Source organism: Mastomys coucha, unplaced genomic scaffold, assembly GCF_008632895.1.
Source record: "Mastomys coucha isolate ucsf_1 unplaced genomic scaffold, UCSF_Mcou_1 pScaffold2, whole genome shotgun sequence".
NCBI lineage: Eukaryota > Metazoa > Chordata > Mammalia > Rodentia > Muridae > Mastomys > Mastomys coucha.
This window is the reverse complement of record NW_022196902.1, coordinates 19,457,902-19,469,904: the sequence shown is the minus strand read 5'-3', so window position 1 is coordinate 19,469,904 and position 12,003 is coordinate 19,457,902. Positions and strand designations below refer to the sequence as shown.

General features: G+C 40.0%; 1 protein-coding gene across 3 annotated transcripts in view; it reads right to left on the bottom strand.

Moving 5' to 3' along the window:
- Arhgap18 (Rho GTPase activating protein 18) overlaps nt 1-12,003 on the bottom strand; it is a 136,889-nt gene that overhangs the window by 43,333 nt on the left and 81,553 nt on the right. For all 3 annotated transcript variants that reach the window (XM_031380656.1, XM_031380658.1, XM_031380657.1), the window contains exon 5: nt 7,112-7,287. In XM_031380656.1, the coding sequence (XP_031236516.1) occupies nt 7,112-7,287 (176 nt within the window). The remainder of the gene's footprint in view (nt 1-7,111; nt 7,288-12,003) is intronic.

Below are 12,003 nucleotides of genomic sequence, written 5' to 3'. Positions count from 1 at the left end.
AAAAAATTAGATTGGTCCTCATATTTGTTAAATGATATCTCACTATATTCTGCAAAAAGTTCTACTAGAGTAAGAATGGGGCATATTCTAAGTGGGGAAACAGGCTTTTAGGAAGACGCGAGCATGGCCATATAGATGACATCATCCTCTCACTGCCCTATCAGGCAGCACTGCTGTTCTGTTCTACTTCCTCATCCACCAGGCAGGTAGGAATGGTCTCAAGTTGATGGAGTGAGCCACTCAAGAGCAGGGCTACATCCTGATTACCTCTCCAGTCCCAATGTGTTTGCCTTAGCATGCTGAAGGTGCTCTGCCAGTCTAGTAAAGGAATGCAGACATACCCGACACAGAAAGGATGACCATGGTGAAGCTAACTCACGCGTACTTTCCTTCTGTTGGTTTTGTTTGGTTTTAGGTTTGGGTTTGGGGTTTGGGTTTGGGGTTGGGGTTGGCTTTGGATTTGGGGTTGGATTTGGTTTAGTTTTGTTTGAGACAGGATCTCCTTGCAGCCCAGACAGAACACACATTCAAAATCCTCCCACCTCCACTAAGACAATCCTTTTAGCTGTGTGCCCCTGTACCCTGCATTCACAACTCTCATGTTCTACATTCCCTGATGATCTGTCACATTTCCTAAACTTTCATTTCTTAAAGGCAATGTTGGGCCTTGCATGTGCTGGGCAAGCACCCGTCCCTAAGCCACATCAGCACCCAGAAAAACAGACCCCATTTTTCTCACCCACGGCTCTGTGCTTCTGTTAATGGCTTTGCTTTCAGACCAGCTGAACCGACTCTATCTACCCATTTACACGTTTAAAAAACAACAGTTCAAGTGTTTCATTAAAATCACTTGCTTTGGGTCTAATAAGCCATGTAATATAATTACATAAAAGTATTACCCAAGGTAAATGTTTAGAGAAACCTGAAATGTTATTACTACAAACATTTCATTTACCTAGCAATACATGTCATGGGCTTGCTTATTTATTTATTTAAAGATTGTGCTTAATAAAGGAGTTGGCTCTTTATCTCAATGTTTAATTCATAGCAGCTGTTTTAAATATTTATGAAGTTTCCTGTCATTTTATTTGTGTGTGTGTGTGTGTGTGTGTGTTTAGTAGACTAAATGGTTCAGTTCCTTGGCTAAGAGGAAACCGTGAAGTTTCAGTAAGAGGAAAGTGCCTTACCTTTGGAATAATGTATTTTTTAATAATGTCTTTTAAAAAAAGAAATAGAATATAAAACCCTTCCAGAACGCATCAGTTTGTTAGGGCTTCTGGACAACATAAGTTGGTGAGGTAGTCCTCCCCAGCTGAGTCCTTCTTCTGCAGGCTGCGCAGCATGGCAGGTGGTGGGAATGTCTTAGACTGTAACAGTAACATTGAACTTGACTCTTTCTCATCAACCACTCCCACTCCAGCTTCAAGTTGGAAATTAAGAGCAGAACGTGCTCACAGAGCAGGGTCCCAGCATGCCACATCATCTAACTTATTTGCACATTTAAAAACTAGTAATCCATCCCATGTACAGTTACCAAACCCAGACACTATTGTGGATGCTAACAAGTGCTGGCTGACAGGAGCCTGATATAATGCTGTCTCCTGAGAGGCTCTGCCAGTGCCTGACCAATACAGAGGTGGATGCTCTCAGCCTCTGAATTGGACTGAATACAGGGTCTCCAATGAAGGAGCTAGAGAAAGGACCCAAGGAGCTGTAGGGTTTGCAACCTCATAGAAGAAACAACAATACAAACCAACCAGTACCCCCCAGAGCTCCCAGGGACTAAACCACCAACCAAAGAGTACACATGGTGGGACTAATGGGTCCAGCTGCATATGTAGCCGAGGATGGTCTAGTCAGTCATCAATGGGAGGAGAGGTCCTTGGTCCTGTGAAGGTCCTATGCCCCAGTGTAGGGGAAAGCCAGGACAGGGAAGCAGGAGAGGGTGGGTTGGTGAGCAGGGGGAGAGGAGATTGAATAGGAGGGTTTTTGGAGAGGAAATGAGGAGAGGGGATAAAATTTGAAATGTAAATAAAGAAAATATCTAATAAAAAATAAAATAAAACTACATATTTTTACAATGTAAAAAAAAAAAAAAAAAAAAAAACCTAGTATCTACCTCACAAAGGTCACTCAAGGAATGAGCAGCAGGTATCATTGCTGGACGTGTAGCTGAGTTTGAGTTTGCAAATGGCTGCACCCTGATATTAAATGTGATCTACAAATGTAAGAGAAGAAACGTGAGTCTATTGTGAGCCCATAAAGAATTTACAAAGACTGCCTAGTGTTGCCTGAAAAGGGAAGAGGGTGAGAAATGAGCTCACCAGAGAGCAGTTCATTTTGTATAGCATGTTTACTTACAGGGGAAGAGAAGTGTAGTGACAAATTGGAACTTCGGGTTCTATCTGTTTAGACACCTGCTTAGGGTGGCACCAGCAAATAGTCACTTCATCAACCATGTTAAGACTTGTGGGACCTATACTGCATGCCCATGCATAGAAGGCATTTCTGAACCATGCTTACAGAGAACAGATGCATGCAGGTGAAAACCAAATGCAGAGATTATTGACAGTCACAAGTATGGCACTGATCATCAAAAAGGCACTTTCAAATATTTGCTAGACAGAGTCAGAGGCCAGCAAAACTGAGATGAAAGGTGAGCTCTCGTAAGATGGATGAGGGTTTCCCAGGTAAGCATGAAACAGCAGAAGGTGAGAAGGAAGAGGGATTTGATAACTTGGCACAACAGGGACACCATCAAGAAGGGAGCCAAATCAAGTGGGTAGAAAAAAAGAAATGGGAGATGGAGCTTTGTTCCGAAAACCCTCAAATGGAGATTAATCATATTTTATTTCATTGTTCAGGGTGACAACTTAAGAATCATTAATACCTTTATTTTGTTTAATTAGAGACTCCTCTCTGGTAGCTCATGGCTTCCCATCTTCCGTGATGAGGACTTTGCCACATTGAGAGTTCTGCTCTTTTTAGGGAGATACAGGGGTGGGGATCATTACTTTATGCCAAGTTTTTGAAACTCCTCTACTTTCCCCATTGTGCCCTGATAACAGATACCTTAAAATTTATCAGAAAGTTTGGGAATAACCAGATGTCTGTCACTAAGAACTGCTTCAATAAACCCTGATTCAGCATCACTGTAGAGAAGATCACATTCAGGAAAGAGATGCGAAGGATGCCGTTGCATTATTATGTTAGGAGCCCTGAAAAAGCTAAGCTAATAAAATAAAATAAAACAGAACTGAGGCAGAGAAAAACATGAGCAGTGGGCAAATATTTGTAGGAAAACAGATAAAACAGAATAGTAAAATAAAAAGAGCACTCTAGGGCTAGAGAAATGGCTCTAGTTAAGAGCAGTTGGTGCTCTTGCAATGGATGCAGATTTGGTTTTCAGCATCCGCATGATGGCTCATAGTCATCTAAGTCTAGCCCCAGGGGATATGATACCCTCTTCTGACCTGTGTGGGCACCAGGCATACACATGGTGCACATACATTCATGTAAACAAAACACTCATCACATAAAAGTATATCTACTTTAAAATAAATAAATTCAAAGGGTTCTTTTAAAAGATAGTCTAAACAGGGTGGTCAGTCAAAGATTGAAGCTACCATTATTTTACTTTGATTTATATTTGCCTTTTGGGTCAAACAACTACTTCATACTCTTAGAAAATAAAATAATGTTTGAAAAAAAAAAGCAAACTTTAAATATTGAGATAAACCAAAGCAAATTAACCTAATCATGCAGAGAATAATCTCCACAAAAAAGCTACAGTTTAGAGCTTTACTGTATCAAGTCCCCTTTGGAACATGTACAAGGACACAAATGGCTGGAGGAATGGAAATTTAAAGCATTCTGAAGCACTCACACAGAGTGTGGCCAACTCTGGTATTCCCACACTGTTTCGTATTAATGCATAATAAACAAGCAAGTGTGTTTTTGACAGTACACACAGTGTCAGCTGCCATTTCCAAAGAACTATGCTTCTCAGCATGGAAGAAAAGAAGATAAAAACCTACATCTTCACTGAACAGGGCTCCCAAGTGAGAATCAGCCCAGGGAACTGAACACTCCAAGTATCATGGCCAAGGCAGAGGTGTCTACTCCTACTTCATGGGACTAGAGACGCTTGCAAATAGAGACACTTCTAAGTCTTGAGCAGAAAATACATTAGATAAGCCTGGAGATAGTTCCCCATGGTATCATTAAACAAGTATGAACTTATGGATTAAAGCACAATTTCTATAAACACACCCAGACATGAATTGGTCACTGCTAATAGATGCCAAAGAAGCAAAAATAAAAAGTGAAAACTTACATAAACAGAAAAACAATTATCTTGATAATTGTTTTCTTAAAGGAAACATCCAGGATAATAAATGAAAAAGAAGAAAATATTAGAACATCATCTTTTTGGATCATTAATTAATGGAGTCAGAGATGGCTCTGAACCAAAGCTTTAATTACACAAAAAAGATACACAGATAGTCACCAACAGAGAACATGCAACTACAATATATGTATCTAGATCAAATCAAACCCAGGAATCCAAATCTAGTATAACTGATATCAACTAGTTTATAATAAACACATAGAAGATATGTGGGGACTGAAGGAGTCAGAGGGTGAGACTCACCTGAATTTAGCAAGGTTCCTTCAATAAACACTGAAGGAAGGGGCTAGGAGATGGCACAAGAGGCAAACCTCTTTCTGAATGAGAGAGGGGACCAGAAGATCTAGGAGCAGGTGTGAGGGACTTCTTGCAATCCAAACCCCTGAAGACTGAGACAGGCGATGTTTTCAGCAAGATGGGTAATCAGACTAGCTGCTTCAGCTGGGGCTTGATTTAAACACCCCTAACCAGCAAAAACTCAGGTCAAAGAGAGATTTAAAGCCTTCTAATGGGCAGAGGTAGCTCATGCCTTTAATCCCAGTACAGTGGTAGGCAGAGGCAAATGAATCTCTGATTTTGAAGCCAGCCTGATCTACACAGTGAGTTCCAAGATAGGCAGGGCTACACAGAGAAACCTTGCCTAGAAAAAAAAATACAAAACAAAACAATAACAAAAATATTTCTAACATCTACCTTCAGGCCTCCACATGCACATACACACACTTGTACACATATGCATGTACCTACACACACATGAGCATGCACACACATGTGCAACATGCATATGCATGTGACAAAAAAAAAAATACAAAGTTTAAAGAAGTGAGGGAGCCCAGAATGACAAAAAGAAAGGCAAGAAGAAAATGAGTAAGTAATAAAACGAGAGAGAGAGACAGACAGACAGACACGGAGGGAGAAAGAGAGACAGAACTGGAAAGCAGAAGAGGACAAGAGAGGAGCAGAAGGCTGGGGAACGTGAGGAAAAGGCAGACAATCTAAATGACACATCAACCAAAGTAGGTTTCATTTGGAAGATAGATCTCAAACTCAGAAACTCATGATAACTGAAATAAAATTTGAAAACTTGAGTATCTGAGATTAAAACTTGTTAACATTTTAAAGGTATAGTAATGACACATGGTGTGCAGTTTTTAAAACCTCTGATTTTGTTTTGTTTTGAGCAATAAAAACCTTTACAGATACTCAAAATTCAGACATGTGTTTCAAAATAACACAGAAAAGGAAAGTAGACAGAGTTGCAGAGGTGCCAGGACTACTGGTCATGTTAGTGAGGAGGAGGCTGTGTTGGTAAGTATTTAGAACTTTCTTATATTATTCTTTTTTGCCTTTGCTTTAAAATATATGAACAAAATTCACACAAAAACACTCTACACAGAAGACTCAGGCCCTAAATACCAATTCCTAAAAGGAATCAGTTTCTTTAAATCCAGCTGCTTTCATGTCTAAGGAGGAGAAAGTGACAAGCTGATCCTGGAGCATCCTCTATCAGGAAATAAAGAAGGGAAGAAATGAGGAGGACACCATGAAACAGCAGAGGAGCCAGCAGCAGGGCCCCACGGGCACGGTGGCCACCAAAGACAAATTCTAGTATCTACACAATGATGCTCCATGAAAACAGTCAGCAGGTAGAGGTATGCAGAGCTGAAAGGAGGAGAGTTAGCGACTATCGCCACTTAACGTAGGAGGGACAACAGGATTAGCCCAGTCAATGTTTCTCAAAGCTCGGTTCCAGAAAAGGGGAATGTAGACACCAAACTACTGCATGTGAGTTACAAGATAGGGTAACCCCATTTCAAGGACTAATCTAGTCTACATTGTAGAGAAGGATGGTGTCTTCACAATGTGAGATGAGGGGAGCATCGTGGTTAGCCAACTTGCTGACAAAACATCCATACCAGAGAGAGGCCTGTATCTCTCCAGACACATAGCAGTTTTGGCTTAATGTTTAGCCTGTATCTAATCATGATAAAATGACCAGATAATTTTTCTAATGTTATGACCTTTTTAAAAAAATGTTAAAATAAAAAAGGAAAATCTCAATTTAAGGAACCAAGAAATATAAGAAAACTAATGCAATGTATATTCTCCCTGTTCAAATCTTAATGGGGTATGCAGAAATAAGAAGCTCATATCAAAATTGCCAGTTTTCATGACTGTTTGTTAAATATTAACTATAACTTTAGTATCTAACTTCTTCCATCTCAAACCTTAAACCTTTACTCATTTCTTCAATATTTATTTTTTATGTGTATATGGGTGTTTTGGCTGCATATATGTCTGTGCATCTCTCTATGTGTATGTCTGGTGCCACAGAAACCAAGAGAGGGAATTTGATCTCTTGAAACTGTACACATGACTGTGAGCCTCCATGTGGGCACTGGAAATCAAATGCAGATCCTCAAAGAACAGCCAGTGTTCTTGATCACTGAACCATCTCTCATCTTCAACTCTTTTTTCAAATGGCATTGAAAAATCTCAAAATACAAATGAATGTATCCTATTAAATAGTGTGTATAAAGATAGCTGCAGAAGGAAAGGTTAGAAAAACATCAACAACTGTTGAGTCAGCTGTTGACGGCAATGTTACATCAGCAACATTTCTGTGGGTTGTAAACTTTAAAAATACAAAACTTGCTCAAAAGAAATTATTTTAGAGCCATGTGAATGTGTACTACATACGGGCAAGGAATCATTGCCTTTGATCTTCTGCGTCCTCTCCTTACTGAACTCTTCCTGATTGACAGCTTGCTCCGCAAATGACACCTCCAGATTGATGTCTGTTTCAGAGGCTGGGATGTCCTCAGGCACCCATGAGATCAGCTCCTTACTATCAACAGCCCCACTAGATGGCTGGTCTAGGAGAAAAAAAGACAATTCAACTGCATGCATTTTATTTTAAAAACTTCCAATATATTAACCAGAACTTTGGGAAGAATATTCATTTCTCTAGGCAACAATTTACTGTCATTTTGATAACAAAATGTTTACTCAAGGGATTATACCAGTGGTTCATGGAGTAAAAGCTGAGAGAAGTGACTGATAAACCAGGGTTCAACTGGGGATTCTTTGTGGCCACAGTATTTAGACTGGGTATATTCAAAAGACTACCAGAAAACTCAATGGAAAGTCTCATAAAGTTTAGTAGATGCAGCTGCTGCTTTATTCTAAATTGAGGAACTAAAAGCAGGGCAGAGACAGGCACTACACTGTATCTCTGCCTCATGCTCTTCCTTAACCTTCTTCAGAGTGGAATACATCTCTGAGCAGACCTCCTCCATGCCCTGGAATGTTCTGGAATGTTACCTATGAAGCACGGTAAAAATTCCCAAAACAGTAGCTGATGCCAACAACTCATCACTCCGAAGTGGGCTCTGGAGGTGCCTGGTACAAGAACCAACAGGTTTTGTACTTGATTTTATTAAAGAGCATAGAGGCCTCTTCCAGCATGAGTCAAAGAAGCTGTGGGTATTGGCATCAGCATTTTGAAAATTTTATTTGCTCTTTTTTATTTTGTCTGCTGCTGATCTTCTAGGAAGTAATTAATGTGGAAATTTTTTCTTTGATAAAAACAACAGCTACTGGGATGGAAGAACAACTCCAAACTGCTTTGGTAAATTTTTCTCTTTTCTTACAACTCACTTTAGAAAAATGTTAGCATGAACACTGGAGTTGCTTTCCACTACCAAACACTGATTTATAATCATTTATAAGATGCCATGAACTGAAAAGAGAGAGCCTGTCATGGTGGCCCATCCCTGTTACTCCAGCACTGAGGAGGGAAGGTAAGAAATCAAGAATTCAAGGTCATCTTCAACTGCATGATGACTCTAAGGCCACGGGGGCTAGGAGAATCTGTTTCCAAAAGCAAGAGTAGGGCTGGCCAGGTGGCTCAGAAAGTAAAGGTGCTTCCATACAAGCTTCAACCGAAGTTCCTTCCCTGGATCCGACAGGGAGGAGAGAGCTATGTCATGAGAGCTGTTCTCTGACCTCCACATATGCATGCTAGCATTTCCATGTCTATGCAGATATACACAAACACACATGCATGCATCATACATGTTCACAATAGTAAATAACCCAAGAAAGTTGTGCTCTGACCTCCACATGTACACCATAGCATGCACATTTACACACACACATGCATCATACATACACACAATAATAGTAAACATACCGATACATAGTATATAATTTACATTAGTGAATAAACATAAGAGGAGAAAAAAATTCAAAAACAGTACTTTATATGTTTGCCTACTAATAGTATACACTGTAAAACAAAAAGATACAAGAGGTGGTTTTAAAAATGTAATAAATACATGTCAGAAATCCAGGGGTATATCATTTAAAAGCCACTGCTCAGAACAATTTTTGTCATTGCTTAATAGAACATAAAAAAAAAAATTGTTTCAATCAAAATAAAGTTAAGGATTAATGAATCCCATTTTACTCATTCCCACTATGAAGCAGAACCAGCTTCATGACCATGCGGCAGTGTAGCCATATGGGACTCAGTAAGGTCTTGCCTTTGTTTTAATGCTTCTCTATAGCAAAGTTAAAACCTACAGAAACCCTAGCTTTTTAGTGTGAGCCAGCTCAGCTGGCTTTTAGGCAAGCTTTCAGTTAGGCAAGCAAGCAAATATGTACCTACGTCAAACCCTGAAATAAAAATAAATAGAAAGCTCAGCGATGGTGTTATCTGCTCCCATTTATGTTATATTTGTGGTTTTCAACAGTCTATGACAATTTTAAGTAGAATACTTAATAACTTTTATAATTAATTTTTAAAGTATCGTAAATGTCAAAACAAAAATTAATTTTATTTTCCCATTAGTTTATATGGTTATATGCTTACTGTGAATACATTATTGGTTTCCTAGGAAACCATTCAATGAAAAAAATGATTAGCCATTTTTGTAAATTAGAAGCTACTTTCAGCTGCTAGATGTCGGTGGACAAGAATTTAAAAATGATTCTCTTCAATGCTACGATGTCAGTTGCAATAATCATATCCTCCTTGTGCAAACCAAAATAAATATGCTGTGCTGAATCCAAAATGGAGTCATGCAGAACACACTTAAAACAAATTGATTTCCTCCAGAAAACAGGGCAGCAAGAACAAAAAGCCCAGAATGCACAAACCTCAGTTCAAATGCGAAACCAAGCTCAGGCAGGGGACAGAGAAAATAACTGTCAGTGACAGTGGTCACTGCTAAAGACAGACATCGGTGTGACTAAGGAAAATGATGGATCCATCATACTCATATGGAGAAGTTAAAGAAAAATATTGACATGAATTCCTTGCCTGTTAAGACCACAAGTGTAAATAATAATATAATTTCTTTACCCTAATTTCCTTGTGTGTGTGTGTGTGTGTGTGTGTGTGTGTGTGTGTGTGTGTGTGTGTGTGTATGCTCAAATACAGGAGTTAGCATGAGTATGTGTTTGTTTATTTGTGCAGGTGGACACACAGGTATGTGCACATGTATGTGGAGGTTAGAGGAAAACTTAAATGTCACTCATTCACCTCTGTCTACTTTACTCTTGAGACAAGTGTTCTGGGGCCATTGGCCTAGAGCTTAACAATACCAGGGCAGCAAACCTAGGGACCCACATGTCTAGACCTACCCAGGGCATAGAATTTCCCTAATCCATTTCCTCTTTCCTATGTTTATGTGAGGCCATTCATTTGTGCACATGAACTCACACATTCAAAGACTATTAATTTTTAATTTGAAATTCTTTTTAAAGGTCTATTTTAATTTTATTTGTATTGGTGTTTTGTGTATGTTTGTCTGTGCACCACATGTATGCAGCACCCAGAAGAGACCAGAGATTCCATGGAACTGTTGTTACAGATGGTTGTGGGTCCAGTGAATGAAACCAAGGTGTTCTTAACTGCTGAGCCATCTCTTCAGCTCCAAAGCTGGCAGTTCTGAATGAATAAAAACTCAAGTGTGGGGAAAACATTTAGATTAGATATTGGTGTTTTCAGATTTAACCAGAACCAGCCTTGCTTTACAAACTCTGGTTAATGCTTCCTTGCCTATAGGTGCTGGCTAACCTTAGTTGCCAATTTAACACACTTGGTAAGAGAAAACCTGAACTGAGGAATTGTCTCCATCAGGTTGGCCCAGGGCTTGTTTGTGGAGCATATGCTAGAGTGCTAATGGATGTAGGGGTTCAGCCTACTGCTGGCAGTGCAATCCCTTGGCAAGTGTCCCCAACTTGAATAAGAAGCATAGCTTCCCCTGACGCTGGGAGGAAGACAAAAGGTATCATCCCCTTATGGTCTCTGCTTGTGTTCCTGCCTTGGTTCCCTGGATGATGGACTGTAACATGGAAGCCAAATACACGCTTCCTTCCTCTGAGCTGCTTTTGAATAGTTTTATCACAACAACCACAAAAACTGGTATAAATCTAGGACAATTTCTTTCTGAACTTTCCAAAGTTTTTGAAACACCATTAGTGTATGATAAGCAAGCGACTGGGCCCTGTCTTAAACAGGTGTAGCAAGAGCTACCTGGTGACTTGGCTGGCAGCTTGCTTCCAACTGCTCACCCTTTCAGCACAAACAGATATAAATCAGGCTACAAGTTTGTCACATCTCTTGCCCACTGCAATCTCAGCCTGAAAGCGCTCATATAACAGACTTGTCTCACAGAACCTTTGTTGCCATAGCCTACATTATGATGTCTGGCAAGAGACGAAAACATGAAGAAAGGACAATGTTCTCCTCAATATCTGTTAAGCAACTGGCAGTCACTCTTCCCTAAAGCATATTGACACGGGCACAAAAGATCCGTCTGTGTCTCTGAGGACCTAGCTCTCCAGCAGGCTAACCCGGTGCTGGCAGCCTTCGTGCCACTTCAGTGTCTGCTGGCACACAGACAGGGAAATACTCAATGGTTCACTCTGATACAGCACATGTTGCTACAGAGACCTCCACAGAAGAGGCAGAGAAGAGTGTATTTATAGATGTGTGTGTGTGTGTGTGTGTGTTTACTCAGATGTGTGATGTTCATATATGGATGTGTGCTCACACTCATGATGTTCACATACATATGTGTGTATTGTATGCCTTTATTTTTTATGTGGGGATACAGGAAAGAAGTACTGAGAAAATTCTAAATAAACAAAGATGTTATACATGTTCTCAGATTTCTTTTTTTGTTTGTTTTGTTTTGTTTTGTTTGTTTTTTTCGAGACAGGGTTTCTCTGTATAGCCCTGGCTGTCCTGGAACTCACTCTGTAGACCAGGCCAGCCTCGAACTCAGAAATCTGACTACCTCGGCCTCCCAAGTGCTGGGATTAAAGATGGCCACAGCCCAGCCTATGTTCTCAGATTTCTAAACCTCCACATACAACCCTGTCCTAGAGAGGGATTTCTAAAGAAAGGTTGGGAATGCTCCTAGAGTCTTCAGTTTATCTGACAGCCATTCCTTCACCCTGCTACTTCAAAGCCCAAGGCCATACAATGATGTACAAATGCCTCAGATGCTAAGAGTTGAGAATGTAAATGCACAGTTCATCTACGTTGGTGTTTTTGGTTTGGTTTGGTTTGGTTTGGT